We start from the raw sequence: 17,927 nt of genomic DNA, 5'->3' as shown, positions 1-17,927 counted from the left end.
TGTAGAAGGAAAACAATAAAAGACGTGGTTGGCACAGAGACCGTGGGTTTTTTATTTTAAAAAAATAATGCCTCCAATGCTCTGGCTCTGTGCCGTCCGGCCTGTCTGCCTGGAACCTACGCAGCGTGGAGCAGGCACAATGGTGCAAGAAGCTGTGGGGTGTGTGTGTGGGGGGGAGGTTTGGTAAGTGAGGCAGAGGGGGGGCGTCTTCCCTGCTGCCTCAAACAGAGCTGGGGACGTTAGCTGGCTGTAGGTGGGTCTTCAGAGACGCTTTCGGTTCTTTTGTAGACGTAAACGGAGCTTCCGGTCCGGCCTTGAGGGAGGTGGGTGTGAAAGAAGGTGGCGGCCCTGGTGTAGCCGTTGGCAGCCAGGAAGGACGCGATGTCCTGGGAGAGGAAATACAGTGCAGTGATGGGGGGAGCGTTTGTCAGCCCGGCCTCTGCGCATGGACATGGGCTGTCTTTCTCGAGGAGGCAAGAAGGCCGCAGGAGAGGGCAGGGAGCTAGGGAGGCTCCGTGTGTGGGGAGCACAGCAGCCGCTTGCTGGGGGGGGGGAGCTTGGCCACCCCTCTGGGCCTCCTCGCGGGGCACAGGGCTCTGCTCCCTTGATCTCTGTGCGCCAGCCAGAGGGAGAGAGGGAAGGCCCTGCGGGGGGTTGTGTGTGTGCGCCAGCCACGCCTTCCCTGTGACCCCTCCTGCTTCAGGCCCAAGCACTCGTTTGGCTGGGCTGCTCCCACTGCAAAGCAGTGGCATGTGCCTGGGACCCTCTTTCAAAACCTGCAGCCATGGGGGGGGGGTGTCTTTTGCAGACTTCCTACCTGTTCCAGCACATTGAAGAAGACCACATGGGTGGGTAGCAAGGTAGTGTTAGAGAACTCCTCCGTGAGCCACTTCTGTGGGTCCGTGTAAAACACAGCTGCTTCGTCCCGGTAATCAGCCTTCCCCGTCAAGTCTGGGGGGCACTCCAGGAACCTCAGTGGGAGGGGGCAGTGGAGGTGGCTGGGAGGGGGGAGGAGCAGGAGTCAGCCAGAGGACACCCCCCCCTCTTTTCACATCTCGCTAGAAAGGCAGCACGGCTTTGTACCCGGGGGGGGGGAGAGGAAGGAGCCCCCCACGGCTGCTCCATATCAATAGTACAGCCCCCCCCCCCAAGAGCTTTTGCTTCACCACAAACGGGGCCTGCGGCTGGGTGAGCCAAGGAGCAGCTGCTGCGTGGATGTGGGGCTCTGCTTCAGCCTCAAAGAATCTGCCAAAGTCTCCGTAGAGGGCCTCCGCCTGGAGCCAGCTCTCACACTCCGTCCCCTTTTCCTGCGCCCCTCCCACACGGCTTTTGCCTGCACAGCTCCCATGATACCCAGCATAGCCCCCTCCTCCCTTGGTCACTGCTCAAAGCTGCTCAGACCAAAGCCCTCTTTCCGTGGGCCAGTCCCAGAGCACTGACCTGTAGTGAGGTGTGGAATGGCAGGGCATCAGCATCCAGACGGAAGCCGCTGGGGCCTGGCACAGCCCTTGCAGGTAGCCCATGACGTCAAGGGTGCCGCGTTGATGGACAAGCCCTGTGTAGAGCGCAGGCAGCAGGTTGCCCAGCACTAGGAAGGCGCAGGCGGCCCGCCTCCCTCTTTTCAGCTGCCGAAGAGAACGTCCTGCGTGGAGAGGCAGCCAGTCAGGGGAACGGGAACAGTTTGCACCTCAAGCAACTCACTGCCACTGTGCGTCTTGGAAGCATCCAGCCTTTCTCTGGGCAGGGTGTATGTGTGTGTGCTCACCCACCTCTTCAAGTCTCAGAGGGACCCTCTTCGCCTGCCTTAGCCTGGCTGCACTGCATGCGGTGTGTGTTTGTGGGGGGGGGGACTTGAGTCTGGGGCAGATGGCGGAAGGGACCCAGTGGCCCTTGGAACCCTCAGTCGGTTCTGTGCCTGTTCGAAGAGCTGAGCCCTTTCACCCCACCACTCGCCACGTGCCGAGATGGCTGCGGCCCAAAGTGCTCACCGCAAAACACCATGCAGAACGGCAGCACAGGGTAGATAAACCGGAATTCTTTGTGGCTCAGCGTGCTGGAACCAAAGAGGAAATGGGCTGCTCAGAGGAGGGGTGGGAAAGTCACGCATACAAACAGCTGGCGATGCCGGAGGAGACAAAGATCAGCTCCGCATGCCCTTCTCCTCTCTGCCATGAGTTGCTTCTCAGGAGAGCCGCTGGCACCGGCAGCCGTGCGCAGGGCTGCTGCTTTCCCTGCGTGCCCCAGGAATCCTGCCGGGGCTCAAGGGAGACCTGGCGCTGACAGGCCACTCTGGGGATCGCAGGGAGGGCAACGGACAAAGGGAGACGTTTCTAACGGTTTGGCATAAACTCCACTTTTGCTCCCCCTCCCCTGCTGCCTCTGGCTCCTGAACAGCTGTGCAAAGGGCTGCCGTGGTCTCTCTCCAAGCCCCCCAGGGAGCTGGCACAAGAACGTCCGCGACTGGGCAGCACTGGGGTGCAACCATGACTGAAGAGGCCTCTCTCCCCCAAGACACGGACCAGAAATCTCAGGCGCTAAAACCTAAAAGGCAGGAAGCACACCTGTAAACCCCCACAGTCCAAAGTACCACCGCCAGGAAGATGCGATGCTTCTGTGGGGCTTGAAAGCAGCCATGAATGAAGAAGGGGAGGTGGGGGCCCAGGACCACCGGCAAACCCTGGGAGAAGTACCAGTGCCACGGGTGGGAGCCATAGAAAGCAGCCAAATTGTGCAGGACGTTAAACTTCAAGAAGTTCAGCTGCACCACAACCCACTGCAAGAGGGAAACAGGAGTCAGGCTGGGCAGCACGCCACCAAGGCAGAAACTGGCCCCCCCAGCTGTCACCATTTCCACTTGCCAAGGGACCGGGTGTCGCTCCACCCCCAAGGAGGGGGGGCTTGCACTCTCGGCCCCCCACCATTGCACTCACCCGGCCAAAGAACAGTCGGTCCACTATGAGAGACCCTCCTAAAGAGATCAGCCTGGGAAGAGAGCAGAGAAACCAGCTCAGGAAGAAGAGCCGCTGTGGTCCCTGGGTTCTGATCCCCGCAGGCAGACTTTTGGTGCTATTCCCATTTGCCACACACAACCCTCCCCAGACAATCCATCCTTCGCCAAGGTCCGGCAAAGCACTCTCACCCCACGGGGAGGTAGGTGGTCAACAGCAGCTGCTGCTTTCGCGGCTCTTTCCAGAACTGATGGAGCAGCAATGGAGTCCAGGGGATGAGAGCGGTCGGGCGAACGAGGCACGCCAGCGCCACCAGGGCCAGGCACTTCCGCCTGGAGACAGGAGAGTGGGTGAGTCGAGGTGGGCAGAGCCCCCACTCAAGGCAGGTCTCCTCAGAAGCAAGGCCGGCCATGTTCAGCAGGGCTTCGTCCCAGGGGCCAGGATTCCACGCTGCTTCTGCTGCCGCGTAAACATTTTAAAGAGCGAGCTCTTCCAAAGAACGGTTGGGGGGGCAGGCACGTGTTAGCAGCGGCCCCACCCTCTATGCCCTCCCCCTTCCTGGGCTGGATTCTGGTCTCAGGCAAGCAGCCCACCCCCCCAACATGGCAACCATTTCCAAAGCCCCTTCTCCCATCCACACCCACACTTGAGTGGAACCAACATCTGCATAAGGCTCAGGGGGCTTGAGGAAGGGTGGGCATTTTGGCACCCAGGCAGGTGGGCTGGGGGAAAGATGCAAGTGGCGGGCAGGTGCCTGGTGAGAAAAGAAAAGGTGCCCTGGCCCCCCTCCGCTTCCCCACTCTGGGGCTCTTTCTCCAGGTCCGGCTTCTCACCTGCTCCCCGCCTCTGTGCCTTCCATCGGGTAGTAGGAGAGGGCCCAGGTGCCAAGGACCGCTTCCATGGTGTTGGTCAGAGTTCTGGTACAGCAGAACCATGTGAACCAGGAGCACAGCTGGCAGAAGGCCTGCAACCAAGTGCGGCTGTGGGCGTGGGGGCAGCCAGGCCTGCCCAACAAAGGCCCAGTGGTGCCAGTGGCCAGGAGGGCCAGCGCCTCCCCACCTCTCCCGTGTGGCTCGCCTCTGCTGCGGCAGAAGGCACGGCCCCCAAGAGGGCCAGGAGACGCAGGCCAGCTGTCCATCACTCACCACCCACTTGGCCGTCTCGCCATCATCCAGGCGCTTCGCGAAAGAATGGAGCTTCACCTCTGCCAGCGCCGACAGAAGGGCCTGGGCCATCCTGGGAAGCCAGATCTGCAGGGGGATGGGAGGGACACCAACCGGACAGGCTCACACCTCTGCCCCTCCCCTCCCACACCGCACGTTCCTGCCTGAGTCCTGGCCAAATTGTTACAGGACTGTTTCGGAAGCCTTCAGAGACCATCATTTGCAGAGGGGCCATTTGGACACCCAGAAGGAAACCCTAGAAGCCGGAAGAGAAGAGTCCTGCCGCTCTTGGAAGCAGTAGGGGGCAGCAGCTGTTAGGGTGCGTATTTAGGGACAGGAAGAAGTAGGTCTACCTAACAAAGTGATTCCCTCCCAAGTTCCTATGCCGTGTTTCCTGGTCCTCCAGAATGCAGTGACTTCATGCCCGCTGAGGTCAGAAACCCAGAATTCCCACACCCCAAACTCCCTTGGCCTAAGAAGCTCAGAGAGGAGCGGCGTCAGAAGAGCCGTCTCTGCTGCTGCGATGCCCTGGCCAAAGCTGCTCCCAGTGTCTGGCAGGCCAAGGCGGTGTTGCAGTGAGCCATGGTCTCCAGGGGACTCCCCTCCTCGGCCCCCCACCAAGGGGCCTCCTCTCGGGACGATCCAGGCTAGCCCAGTCAGGAGCTACGTGGCCTCGTCTGAGCCAAGGCTGCCCCAGCCAGGCTGCGGAGGAGGAGGAGGGCAGGCGCTGGGCAGGCCCCACAGCCCGCCAGGCAGAAGTTGCCTCTCTGGCCCGTCGTGGAGGCCGGCTCCCCTTGCAAGCCTGGGCACTTGCCTGCAGCCAGCCAGAAACCACACTGAGCGGCAGCAGGAAGCTGGCTGTGTTTGCACTCACCAACCACTGGACGTCATCCTTGGACAACAGATGCAGCCCTTTATAGATGCCGGCAAAGAAGAGCGGGAAGAGGGAACTCCGCAGCCCTTCCGTCCACTCCCAGGTCAAATAGCCATAACTGGCAGCGTTAAGGACCATAGGGCTGGCCTCCAGGGACACCCGACCCCCAGATTCCCATTCACAGAATACTTCAGGCAAACACCCCACCCCACCCCAAAAACACACACACACACTCACCCTCCAGGGAGCCCTCGGGCCCCACCGCCCAGCCCCCGAGGAAAACACCCACCAGTCGATACACAAGGAAAGGATACTTGAACACCAGTCGATGGGCGACCTCCAGCGACTGCCAGTACTCGTCCGGGACAAAACTGGTCTGGACTAAAAGGCAGTTGAGCAGCCTGAGGACGACGGCCAGGGAGGCCAGGCGGAGCGTCTCCCCCGGGAGGGCTGCAAGAAGGGCAGACAGCTCAGCCCCACGCCTGGCCTCCCGCGGCTGCCCCACGGGTCACCGGCCGACCTCACAGCGCTGGCCGACGGCACAACCTCGGAAAGTGCCAGCCCACCTCCCCCAGGAGGACGGCAGGAACAGGACTCTGCCGGGGGGGGGGGGAGGGGAGGAAAGACTCCCCCTGCTGCCCCTGCCTGCCTGCCCGGAGGAACTGGGACAGGGCAGCGCGCCTTCAAGGGCTGCCCCACACAAGGCTCGTTGCAGTAGTCCAACTTGGCCACTCGCTCATCATCACTGACCCCACTAAGCCTAAGCAGGGGGCCTCCCGCCAGGAGCCCCGGGGGGAGGGGGGGCCGCTCCAGCTGCAGAACCCCATGGCTCCGGGGCTGCCCCCAGGACTCTTCTGGTGCTGGAGGGTGAAGACCCCACGTGCAGCCCCCCCCTCCTCCTATCGACCTTGCCACTGATTATTTGCAGAGATCACACACTTCTTATGCACTCTGCAACCCTGCGAGGTAGACCATTACTGTGCTTCCCTCGCTGTCCGTGTGTGTGTCGGGGGGGGGGGGGAAGGATGACAGGGGCCGGCCTCGGCCTTTCCTGGAGCCCAGCTTCAGGCAGGCAGAGGTAGAGTGCCGTTGCACAGGGAGGCTCGCCGCCTCCGGGAATGAACCTCGGGACCCCCTCGGGACGCCGTGGCAGGGAGTCCCGCCGGCCCTGACGTCGCCTTCCGGGGGGTCACCGGCCAGTCACTCACCCGGGCTCCGCCTCGCGGCGACGGCGGCGGCACCCCCGGGGGCGGGGCTGTAGAGCTCCGACTTCCGCTTCCGCAGGCGCACGTGGGGGGGCCGGATCCCCCCGCGGCCGCCAGGCCCGGTCTCCATGGCGACGTCTCCCACCGCCCTCCCGGGGGGGGCCGCCTCTCGGCTCCGCGCGGACGCGCTTCCGGGATGGGCGGGGCGGGCGGGCGCTTTCCGGTGGAGGGCGGGGCCAAAAGTGCGCCCTCCCCCACGGGCCCGGAAGCGCGTTCTGACTCCTCCGGGCACCCGTCGCTGAGAGCGCCAGGAAGTCCCGCCCCCCCGCTGACGGAAGTGGCCGCCCTGGCGGAGAGAGGCGGCGCGCGTGCGCGGTGACGGCCCTTTCGCGCAGGCGGCTGTCCCACCGGTAAGCCTGCTGCTCTGCCCGGAGAGATGCGGCGGGGCCCGAGCGTGGCGCAGGCGGTGGTGGCGGCGGCCGTGGGGGTGGCCGGCGGGGTCTACATCTACCAGCCCCTCCTGCAGCCCCTCGCCAAGGCGACGCCGGAGCCGCCGCCGCCGCCGGACCAGGAGCCCACCCGCAGCCCCCACGGAGGGGCCCCCACCCAGGCCCGGCCCAAGGCCTAGGCCCCGCACCGCACCGCCCCCAAGGCCGCAGCCGGCGGGGGGGGGAGAGACTGTCTCGCGCGACCCCCCCCAGCCCTCTCCACGCACGAGGGGGGCAGGCGCCCCCCCCACGCCGGCTCCGTGGGCTGCACCTGCCGGACTGCTGCCTGGCACCCGCGCCTCGGCCTCCAAGCGGCCCGCCGGAGGAGCTGTGCGGCCATGGGGCTGCTCGCCCGGACGGACAGTCGTCCTCGCCGCCTGAGGCTCGACCCGCCTCCTCGTCCCCGGAGTCTCCGCGCCAGGCGGGAAGGCGGCGGCTGAAGGGCGCCCAATAAAGGCCTCCGCCATGGATCCATTGACCGATGGGGTCGGCTCACAGTTGGCCTAGGAGGAGCGGGGGCCTGGGGGGTGGGGGTGGGGGGGCGCGTCACCGCTAGGGCAGAGGAGGCGCCTGGCGCGGCATGGGCACAGCCTGGCAGCTGGTGATGGGGGCAGCCGGGGCTCTGTTCCTCCAGCTCCCCCTCCGCCCAAGCTGCCGCCCTCCCCGTTGCCCAGCAGCAGCGGTTGCTGCGAGATGGCAGCAGGAGGAGGGGGGGTGATCAGCAGGGGCCTCACGCAACCCCCCTCGTCCATCTTCACCAGCACCCATAGCCACAAACAACGGGGGGTGGGGGGTGGGATTGCTTCTCTTGCTGCAAAGAGTCGTGTGTGTGTGTGTGTGGGGGGGGGGGATGCGTCGGTCACCCCGGCTCCAGAGTTGTGCTGTGCTGTGAAATCACAACCCGGCTGCCCGGAGGCCTTTTGCGCCTCCCAGAGAGATTCTGGGCCTAGCAAGGGTCAGAGTCTCATGCCTGGTGAAACGCAGCTTCCGGGTTTGCTCCCCCGTCTCCTCCCCTCACGTAGGGGCTCACGGCCCACATCTGCTAGTCCAGCTGTCCAGGCAGAGGCCCTGCCAGGTGGCCCCTCTCTGCCAAAAAAGGGGTAGCAGATCTGGCCCGGGCGGCTTCACCACATGCCAGGCTGGGCCCCGGGCCCAGTTGCAGGGCTTCAGGGAGCGGAGCTCCCCCCCCCCCAAGGAAGTCCCAGGCAGCCAACAGGGCGAAAGCTGGCCCCTTCCTCCTCTCTGCCCCTCCCAGCTTCAGGTGAGTGGCTCACTTTCAAAGGTGGGTCCAGTCGCTTTCCTGTTCATGCGGTCAAATGTCTTTGGGGTCATTTGAACATGTTTTCTTAAAAGGGCCGGGTCTTTTTTAACATGAAGAATTGTGCCAATAAGTGGTTTGAGGAAGTGGTTTTGCAGTTGACAGAAGGGCCAGCCAGTCAGCAATGCGCACGGAGCCTTCCCCTGGGGAGGCAGCAGTCGGTCTGCGGGGCCAAAATACCAGATGTTGGTTTTCCCGGCGGGCTCACCCCTAAGACAAGGAACATCTGGATTTGCCAGGCCTCCCGTGGCTGCACAGCTTGGATGCTCCTGAGCTGGCGGAGGCGCCTTAAGGGCGCCTGGCACAGGTTGGTTGGCCCTTGCCTCCTTGTGGGCGCTTGCGCAAGGGCCCTGAGCTCACCTGCCAGTCCTCCCAGCATTTCCAGGTGAAGACCTGGGGGGTGTCTCAGGGGGAGACGGTTATGAGGCACAAAGCTGGGTCTCCGCATCCGCCTCTGGGAAAGGGGGTGCTCCTTTGGCTTTAGTTTGCACCCTGCGCTCTAACTGGAGGTGGGCGTTCAGAGAAGATAGAGGCCTCGAAGGGAACTTTTCCCTCCGTCTCCAAAATACTCGAACTTGAGGACATCCCGTGAAGCTGATGGGCAGCAGATTCAGGATGGACAACAGGAAAGACGTCGTCTTCACCCAATGTGCTCACTAAAGATTCTGGTGCAAAAAGGTCCCTGGACTTTGAGGCGTTCATGGGTGGGGGGTTTCTTGGTTGGCTCTCCTGTTTGTGGGCGCTGACCTCTGCGGCTGCCTCGGGCGCGAGCGCGGCTCCACTCCCGGAGGTGTGGACCCCGCTGCAGAGGGCTTTTCCTGGAGAGGTCCTCGCCCGCTCCCCACAGCTAGGCCTGCTCCGCTGGGGTGAAGGGGGGGCCCTTTCTCGGGAAGCCTGGCTTGGGGACCCTGGCTGAGTGCGGGAAAGGGCCGCCCCCTCCCTCCCTCCCAGCAGCTGCAGCCAGGGGGCTTCTTGGGCCCCGGAAGGGTCTTCTAACGCCGCCCCCCCCCAGGCCCGGGCAGGAGTGGAAACCCCCCCACCCCCAGAAGCGGCGCCACGTCGGAGCCCCCCCCCCAGGCAGGTCTCGGCCAGGGGCAGGGAGGGCCGCCCCCCCCCCGCCGTCACTTGACCGGCCGCCTGACGAGCAGCTGAGCCGCCTGGGCGGGGGCCGGCGGGGGGGCGCCCGCCCGCCCTCCTTCCCTCCTTCCCTCCGTCCCCTCTGCTTTGCGGGCTGCGGCGGCCCCTGCGCCCCCGCGTGCGGACAGGGAAGAGCGGCGTCCGCGGCCCCTGCGCCCCCCCCCCGACAGGTAGGCCGGGCTGGTGGGGCGGGTCCGCCGCTGCGCGGGGCTCCTGGCTGGCCTCCGCTGGCGGAGTGAGCGGCTGCCTGCCCGCGCAGGGGGGGGCGTGGTGGGGGTTTTTGCAGGGGCGGGAGGAGGCCGGCCTGGCTCCGGGGTGGGCTCCTCGACGGCTCCTTGGCGCTCCTGTAGCCGCAGAGCGGCGGGCCGGGACCAGTCCCCCACCTCACAGGGTTGTTGTGAGGCTGCGACGGAGGCGAGGGGAGTGGGGTCAGCCGCTTTGGGTCCCCACTGGGGAGGAAGGGGGGAGGTCAGCGAAGCCAATCCGTGGAGGGCGGGGCAGGGCGCAGGCGGGAATTCCCAGGGGAGGCCAACTGGAGACCCTGGAGGCAGCAGGTGACCCCCCGCCCCGCCCCGCCGCCGGCTCCATCCTGAGAGAAACACCTGGGGGGTGGGGGGGCGTCCCGGGAGGAAGAGGCCCCGCGCTTGGGTGAGCAGGTCAGGAGCGGAGCGGGGCCCCGGGCTGCGAAGCAGAGGGCTGCCTGGCGTTGGTTTCCCTGCAGACTCTCCCTGCGGGGTCATCCACCGGGCGGGGGGGGTGGGGGCTGCAAGAAGGAGGCGCCCCCCTCCTCGAGCAGAGCTGCGCGTCCCGTCCCCAGGAAGGCCCCCCAGCCACGGCAAAGGCGCAGCGAGCCGGACAGGGACAGCGGGGGAGGGGGGCGTTGGGACCGCCGGCTCAGGCCTTTGCCGCAGCCGCCGCAGCCCTGGCGCTACTTGGGGGCCGAGAGGCCGGCCTGGGCGGCCGGGACGCGCCCTGGCAAGGCTGGCCGGCCGGGGCCCGGTGGCTCGGCCCAGGGTGTGGCGTGCCGGGGGAGCCCTGCGGGAAGCCACGGGTCCGCCCCCCCCCCGCACGGCTGCGGAGGGTTCCTGGGCGAGGGCTGCTGTCGGGGAGTGCCGGAGCAGGGCCGCACCACGCTGGCCAAGCAGGGTCACGCCAGGGGCTCGCACCGCAGCTGTTCTTGGGGGGAAGTGGCAGGCGAGTCCCTGGCGGAGGCCGCAGCCTTGTGCCCATTCCGGGAGGCCGAGCGTGCAGGACGCTGGCGGCAGCGGCAGCAGCAGCCGCCCCCCCGCCCTGCCCCAGTCCTGTGAGCAGGCGGTGGTTGGCCAAGACAACAGGCTGCTTGCTTAGCTGCAGGGCTCGACAAGGCCCCGGTGACGCCCCTTGCGGCACACGCCCAGCGGGGGCTGCAGCCCCCTTCTCCCCACACCCGGAAGCTCCTTCTGTTCCCACCCTTCTCCCGGACAGCCCACCCCCCGCTTGTGCTGGGCGGGAGCTGGGCCACGCAGCATCCTGGCCCAGCTCTGCTCTTTGCCAGCACTGGCTGGCTGCTCTCTCGCTCTCTGAGATGCCCTGGAGAGGATGGGCAAGAGAGGCGGCTCCGGTCCGGACACTCAGGCCAGTGGGCTGCTGCCGCTCCCCGCAGATGCAGGGCGGCCCGCCTCTCGTGGGCAAACAGGAGCCACGTAAGCCTCCTGCCAGCTGTGTGCGAAGCAGGTGGGGCTCCCGAGGCTGCTCTGGCGGGCGAGAAGGGGACTCTGCCAGAGGAGCCCAGGAGACTACAGGGTTGCAGCGGAGTGCGGCGTGGCAGACGCAGGTGTGTGAGGGAGGCCTCCTCTCTGGGACTAGTAGTCAGGTGGGGGGCGAGGAGAGGGGGAGGAGGACGAGTCGAGGCCGGTGCTGTGATCCAACCTCACTTGTTACACTGGCAGCTTGGAAAATCGGCAAACTCCCTTCCAGTTGTACAGTTCTCAGTGTGAGAACCCCTGACCCCTGACCCTGCTGATTATGAAGTCTCAAGAATGCATTAGAAGAGCATCAAGAATCCCTTTGCTTTGCTCCTCAGCCCAGTCAGCTTGCTTTAAACTCGCAGGCAGCCGGCCTTAACCAGGAAAGACCAAACCCTGGCCGACGCTGATGCCACCCCTCACCCGTGGGAAACTGGGTGACGTGGAGCCAAGACGCCTGGGCGGGCAAAGTCCGGGGGAACCGTGGGTCAGAGGAGAGCTAGGGATGAGGTAAAGGGAGTGGAAGCCGTACCGGGCAAAGTGGAGGGCTGCCCACTGGGGCTGGGCGTGTGCCACTCATTGTCCTGGGGATGCAGATATTTCTCGTTGGGTCGGGCATCAGTGTGCCTTTGACAAAGGAGTGGCACAGCGCCCACAGCAGGGTGGCAGGGGAGGCAGTGAGGAAGAAGCGGAGGTTGCCAGGACACACTGAAGAAGAGGAGTCCAGCATGGCACGAGAGGCCTTCAGGGCACCTTTTGTGGCCCCAGCAGCAGGCAGCAGGGGGCCAACAAGGCTGCCACGCCAGCAGGAGAGGACTGGAACCGGCAGGGGGCCTCCTGAGCCTGTGCTGGGGGCAGCATGCCTGTTGGGGGCATACTGGTGACTGCGAGGAGGCGGCTTGGAATCCTTGCATGCGTTGGCTGGGCCACAAGCACAGGCACCACCACACACGGGACTGGGCTTGTGGGATACCACCGCATGGCGCAGCCAAAGCATGCTCTCAGGGCTGCCCTGCTGCGGGGGTGGGGGGTGGGCACCCCCTCCAACTTTTCTTTCTGACAGATGCCCAAAGGACTGCAGCAGGCAGTGCCATGCCTAAGAGCCCTGTGGAACCTCTGCCTGGGCTTTCACGGAAAGGCTCCAGGCATTTTGACTGGGGCCACACTAGTCAAAGGGTGGAGATCCCTGGTTCAATATTTGTCCAGGGAGGAGGTGGACGGGAGCTCAGGGATGACCGACAGTCTTGCTGGCCCTGGCCGGGTGCCAGGCGGGCCCTTCGGCCGAAGCCTCGGCTGGGAGATAAGCCCTGATTGACTGACCCTCCAGGATTGTCATGGCACATAATCAAGGAAGCCATGCGATAAACGTTTCCTGTTCCTACTCCTCACCTACGAGTCCTACCCCCTTTTACTTACAAGGGTGGCGCCTTGGATTGCCGGCCTCACTCGGGTCCCGAGCGCTGCTCTACCAGCGGCCTCAAACCCTGCTTTGGGCCTTCCGCACACAACACTGTCCCTGTCCAGGGGCAGGACAAAAACCTTGGGCCCGCCCACCTTAGCAGGGGCCGAGCACACCATGTCTCTAGCTTGCATTGCAACCCCGCTGCCAGCGCTGCCTCTGGAGCCGAGGGGCCACACGGGTGTCCTTCCTCCGTGGGTTTCCAACACCTCCACGTGGCAAGAGAGTGTTGTGTGACCGGAGGCGGGCAGACCGCTGTGGCCCACGGTTGACCAACAGCCGAGCGAGGCCCATGGGGTGAGCCGGTGTCCCCCGGCTGTGGCCATCCCCAGGGCCCACTCTTTCTCCTCCCTTCTGCAGGGCTGCCCACGTCCTCACCATGTCTGATGGGGACTATGACTACCTGATCAAGTTCTTAGCCCTGGGAGATTCCGGCGTTGGCAAGACCAGCCTCCTCTATCAATACACCGACAGCAAGTTCAACTCCAAATTCATAACGACGGTGGGCATCGACTTCCGGGAAAAGAGAGTGGTAAGTCCAGGCCCCGGTCGACACAGAAAGCTCACTGTAGAACACGTTTGCTTCAGAGTATTGTGACGGCCGGTGGGCACAGAAACCCTGGCTGGCACGGTTGGGGGGCTCCTGACCCTCTCTGGGGATCATAAAGCTGCTTTCTACTGAGCTCCCCCCCCCCACTTTGTCCATCAGGGCAAGCCTGGTTTCTCCTTTGCCTGGCATCTGCTCTGCCACTGAGTCACGTCCCCGCACCCCTTCAAACATACCCAGTCTGCATCATGAAAGGTTCTCTGGTAACTCTCCACGTTGTTCCTCTTTCTGGTGTGGTTCTCGAGTAGGACACACAAAAGGAGTGTTGCAACCGTGCGGGGAAAACACACTCATTCCCCGCAACAGTTTACATGCTTACGCAACCAGCCTCTGGTTGCCCTTGATAAACTTTTAACCAGGTTGCCAAATGAGGTGTGACAGCTGGCAGGCCAAGGCTCTGGCCCCTCTCCCACAAGGCAGCCCCCTCCCCCGTGAGGCCTCTGGAGTTTCTCCATTCTGGGGGGGCCTGAACAGAAGGTACCGTCCCCCCCCCCGTGCAACCAAGATGTGTCTCCGCTTCTTTTTCAAGGGAGGAGGCAATCCCTTGGAGGCACCCCCCCTCCTGCACGGGGGTGGCCCCCTGCGGCCTCCACTCCCACCCACCCGTCCCAGGGCCTCTTGGGGCCATAAGGGGGGGGGCTTTGCTTGGCTGGTGCGGCGGCAGAAAGTCGTCCTTCTGGACGACTTATCCTCCTCCCTCCACCCCACCTTTCCTGCAGCCCCCCCAATCTGTGCTGCCTGCCCGGGGGGGGGGGCTCTGAGGGTGCTCCTCAGCAGGGATCCATTCTCACCTGATGATCCTGTTGCCGGTGTCTGCCTGGATTCAGTGTGTGTGTGTGTGTGTGTGTGTGTTTGCAATTGCCACTAGCAGTCAACGCTTTGAGAAACAGTCCAGATGACTAGCTGGTTGTGTCATAGGGCTGGGCTTGCAATGGTGTGTGTGTGGGGGAAAGACACACTTTTGTGTGTTTCATTCCACATCGAGCAGACCCAAAGCCCCCCTGGACATCCTCTGAAGTGACCCACCTGTGCTCTTTTTGCAACCTTTCTGGGAAATTCTGCTGGGTGTGTGCTCCCCCCCCCCCATTCACAACATCCTTTTCAAACTAGATGTACCGACCCAACGGGCCAGATGGCCTCAGTGGCAGGGGACAGAGGATTCATCTTCAGCTGTGGGACACCGCAGGGCAAGAAAGGTAGGGGGATGTCGCTTGAAAAACTGGGGTGTTGGGAAGCAAAGATGGATTTTTCAGAAAGGTCTCCTCGATCTGTTGGCGTGCACACCTGCAAGGTTTGCAGGGAGCCCCGCTGGAGCTAATGGTGGCTGCGTGGCTCCACTCTGCCTCTTGAAATGGATGGAGGAGGTGGCGCCTGATCCCGTGACCCAGCAATGCACTGCTCCATGTGCCGGCCTGGCAGCCTCCATCCCTTTCTCCCACACGCTTGGTGTGAGTCTGGTCAGTTTCCATCCAGAGCAGAGGAACCACTTTCTAAGCCCAGGGACACCAGTGGAGCAAGACCGGCATCACTCTGCTTAGGGTGGGACTCGCTGTCCCCCTCTGAAACACAAAGTGGGCTGCAGCAGAGCGAGGTACCAGGCGGTCACCGAGAAACCCACTATCGTGGCCTCCAGGGGAACATGAGACAGGGTGCTGGGCTAGATGGACCCTCCCCTTTGTCTGACCCAGCAGGGCTCTTCTGATGTCCTCATGAATCCTGTGCTCGGAAGGGATGCTTTACCTTCTGTGGCTGTTGGCCAAGGAGACTTTGCTGAGTAGGGCCTAAAGTGCCGCCCCCCCCACCCCCCCTCGAGATTACTTTGGACTCGGGTCGACTGGAATTACAACGCTGGTAGTGATGAAGGGCGCTTTGACTCTCAAAAGCTCCTAACCTGAAAATCTTGTTGGTTGGTCTCTGAGGTGCTATACTGGACTCGAACCCAGCTGTTCAGTAGCAGGACCAACACAGCTCCCCTCTGAAATACAGATTCTGGCTCCTTGGAAGTTGGTGGCAAAGTAGCTGTCCGGATTTCCCTTCCTTATTCTGGCTGAAAGCCAACCTGCCCACGGGGGACTCTGGCTCAGCTTTCCGAACTGAGAAAGGAGCCGCTGAGCGAGCGCGCGTGTGTGTCTCTTGGCAGGTATCGGAGCCTGACGACGGCCTTCTTCCGAGACGCGATGGGGTTCCTCCTCCTGTTTGACCTGACCAACGAGCAGAGCTTTCTGAGTGTCCGCAACTGGATGAGTAGGTCCCTTCCTTTTGTACCACACTTTGGGGGCAGCCCGGTGGGTCAGGGTGGAGCCCTTTGCTGCCTCTTGTGCTCTGTGGCCAGGAAAAGCCTCTGCATCAGAGGCCACCTGAAGAAGCACCTGCCACGCTGCTCTCTCAGGCAGAACTTGCAGGCTGGGTGCTCGGAGCGCACGGATGCTTGGAGCTGCCTTGCCAATTAAGCATCCTCTGGGCACTCCTTGGGGCTCAGAAGGCCCTGGGGAATCATGGGCTGGATGTCCTTCGAGTGAGTCAGGCCACCGATCTGTCTTGCCTGCTCCCGTTGCTCTCTAGCAGGGCCCCCTTCCTGCTCCAGCTCCACTCCCCGGGACCCACGGCAGGGCTGCGAGGGGGTCTGCCATGGAGCCAGGGCCTCTCCTGAACGGCTGTCTGATATACAGAGTTCAGGAGCAGTAACCAAGAGAGCTCTCACCTGCCCTGATGGGAACAGCTGCCAGCAGTCGGGTTAGGAAGGGGCAGTGATACTGGCGATGGGATGACGACTGCTGACCCTTCAGCCAGGGACAGGCTGGGCTGGGCTGGGGCTGTCCCTTCACAGGGGCTTTGCAAATGTCTGTTCTCTGTACTGCACATGATCTATGAGCCAAACTCCCAGCCAATGGAGGCTTTCCCCAGGAGGCTGAGCACTGAGCCCATCTGTGCAGACACGTGCCGGGAGGGAGGGCAGAAAAGCCCCTGCTGCACGGATCCTGCAGTAGAGAGGGGGCAGGCGTCTTCATGGCCAGCATCCGGCCCTCTCCCAGAATTCTGCCCAGTCCATCCGCCCCCAACCCAGAGCACAGGAAACTCCCCAACAGCCTGCACCAACGGGTGCCGGGATACGAAGGAAAAAGGTCCTGCTTTGAGGGTCTGCCTGGCTTGACCGCCGCTCTTCCCTTTGCCCGTCCGGCCAGGCCAGCTACAAACGCATGCCTACTGCGACAACCCAGACGTGGTCCTGTGCGGGAACAAAAGCGACCTGGAAGAGCAGAGGGCAGTGCAAGAGGAGGATGCCAAGGAACTGGCGGAGAAATACGGGCAAGTATCCTACCCCGCCCTGGGGGCACGTCTGAGGATCTGGACAGGACAAGGAGCCCCCTTCACAGTCCAGTAGGCACGACCCATCCCTGCTGCACAGACTCCCTTCAGTTGTTCTTCCATGCCATGGCCTCAAGAAAAAAGCTCCTCCTTGCTCCAGTGCCCTTCCCCCAGGAGCTGGAATATACCAAGCGTGTGTGTGTGTGTGTGTAGGGTGGGGCACTGGGACTGGCAGCAGCCCCCCCTCCTCTGAGCCCCCAGCTGACCGTGATACCTGCTGAGTAAGCCAGCCAGCCAGGCGGCAGAAAGCGGGGCCTGGGAGCTGGTGGCACCCTGCTCCTTCTCCCTGCTGACATCCCCTTCCCTATGCTCATCGCACCAGCTCTGCTGGTGAAAACGGTGAAACGGTGGCCAGACAGGGAAGCTGCTGGCCCCGATCTGTGCTGTGGCTGGAGCCCCAGCCAGGGGGCAAGGAGGAGTCAGCCCGCTCCGCCCAGAAGGGGAGGGCGCTCCACCGAGCCGCCGTCTGATTCAGTTCACCCTTTGCAGGATACCGTACTTCGAAACGAGCGCAGCCAACGGGACCAATGTGAGCAAGGCCATTGAGACGCTGCTGGACCTCATCATGAAGCGCATGGAACGGTGTGTGGACAAATCCTGGATCCCGGAAGGGGTAGTCCAGTCCAACGGTCACAGCTCAACAGAGCGGCTCACTGAGGAGAAGGAGAAAAGCAAATGCAGCTGTTGAGGGCCCAGGCAGACGACAGCAGTTAGATGACACAGCGGTGCTATCAGGGGTGAAGTTTAGCGGGATCCGTTCTGAGCCGCTCTCACCTTGCATAAACGTAGAAAGCTTGGAGGTGCCTTTCTCCGGAGCCTGCCCGGTGCTTTGCAAATCAGCCAGGGACTGGTTGCACTCTGGGCTCTTGTGCCCTGAGTCCTTTGCCCCATAATGGCATTCAGAGTCTCTCATGGCAGCAATAAAACCAATTATTGGGATACGTGCAAGTCAATTACTCTTAATTGCTAGAGAAAGTCTGTTCTAGATCGTGTGCTTAGAGGCACTCCCGGGGCAAATTCAAGCGGGCTCCTAGCAGAGGCCTGTGTTGGACACACACGGAGATCTCCCCCCCCCCCGCCTAAACGTAGATGAGCGGTGCGTGACCACCAAAAGGAGCGCAGAGGTGTCACACACATGGTCTTGCTTGTGTTTTGACAGGAACCTAGGGCCAGTTCATGCTTTGCGTTAAATTTCTTTGCCCCACGCACACACTGGTTTGGAGAATCTCCTTCACAATGGGACCGAAACGGTTAGCACGGGCTCTGGCGTGGTGAGGTCTGTCTGTACTTTAATGAACCCTTTCCAGTTTACACGGTTTTTGTGTGCTGTTTGTTCCAAGAGAAACAGAAGGGTCTTTCTTTGTGGTGACGGTACGGGACGGTTGCTTGCGCCGAATCAACGCCCCAAAGCAGGTCACTGATTCTCACCGGCAAGGTCAGGCAGAGCCCGTCCTTTTAAAGGGGTCGTGCCGCCTTCCCGGAGCCTCTCCTGCAGCGGACAGAAACAGCTGAGAGCAGCTCCCCCCTCCCTCCCTCCCTCCCCCCCCCCGCTGTCAAGGGCGTTTCACTTGCAGCAGCAGCAGCAGCAGCAGCAGCAGCAGAGCGGAAACAGCCCCCTGCTCCCTCTCCCGGACACCG

General features: G+C 63.1%; 2 protein-coding genes across 2 annotated transcripts; one reads left to right on the top strand and one right to left on the bottom strand.

Annotated features, from left to right (window-relative positions):
- Positions 1-239: 239 nt before the first annotated feature.
- Positions 240-7,145, bottom strand: PIGB (phosphatidylinositol glycan anchor biosynthesis class B). Its single transcript, XM_056866010.1, has 12 exons — positions 6,194-7,145; positions 5,300-5,435; positions 4,986-5,103; positions 4,094-4,198; positions 3,782-3,912; positions 3,140-3,280; positions 2,931-2,982; positions 2,562-2,773; positions 1,989-2,053; positions 1,441-1,642; positions 818-998; positions 240-386 (listed from the first exon to the last, which is right to left on the bottom strand). Exons 1-12 carry the CDS (start codon positions 7,143-7,145, stop codon positions 240-242), a joined length of 2,442 nt encoding a protein of 813 aa, XP_056721988.1.
- Positions 7,146-12,673: 5,528 nt separating this feature from the next.
- On the top strand, positions 12,674-16,999 carry RAB27A (RAB27A, member RAS oncogene family). Its single transcript, XM_056865978.1, has 5 exons — positions 12,674-12,848; positions 14,034-14,119; positions 15,064-15,167; positions 16,106-16,229; positions 16,779-16,999. Exons 1-5 carry the CDS (start codon positions 12,696-12,698, stop codon positions 16,975-16,977), a joined length of 666 nt encoding a protein of 221 aa, XP_056721956.1. The 5' UTR covers positions 12,674-12,695; the 3' UTR covers positions 16,978-16,999.
- The last annotated feature ends 928 nt before the right edge of the window (positions 17,000-17,927 follow it).

This window comes from Euleptes europaea, chromosome 20 (assembly GCF_029931775.1).
Source record: "Euleptes europaea isolate rEulEur1 chromosome 20, rEulEur1.hap1, whole genome shotgun sequence".
Lineage (NCBI taxonomy): Eukaryota > Metazoa > Chordata > Lepidosauria > Squamata > Sphaerodactylidae > Euleptes > Euleptes europaea.
This window is presented reverse-complemented; position numbering and strand designations above follow the sequence as displayed.

Bases quoted from the DNA above. Each gene is read 5' to 3' on its own strand.
- PIGB (XM_056866010.1), bottom strand. From the start codon at position 7,145: ATGGCGGAGGCCTTTATTGGGCGCCCTTCAGCCGCCGCCTTCCCGCCT. The intron at 999-1,440 runs GTCAGTGCTCTG...CCCCCCTCCCAG, and splicing joins CATTCCACACCTCACTACAG to CCACCTCCACTGCCCCCTCC. The intron at 387-817 runs GTAGGAAGTCTG...TTCCTCTCCCAG, and splicing joins TCTTCAATGTGCTGGAACAG to GACATCGCGTCCTTCCTGGC.
- RAB27A (XM_056865978.1), top strand. From the start codon at position 12,696: ATGTCTGATGGGGACTATGACTACCTGATCAAGTTCTTAGCCCTGGGA. The intron at 12,849-14,033 runs GTAAGTCCAGGC...TTTTCAAACTAG, and splicing joins ACTTCCGGGAAAAGAGAGTG to ATGTACCGACCCAACGGGCC. The intron at 16,230-16,778 runs GCAAGTATCCTA...CACCCTTTGCAG, and splicing joins GAACTGGCGGAGAAATACGG to GATACCGTACTTCGAAACGA.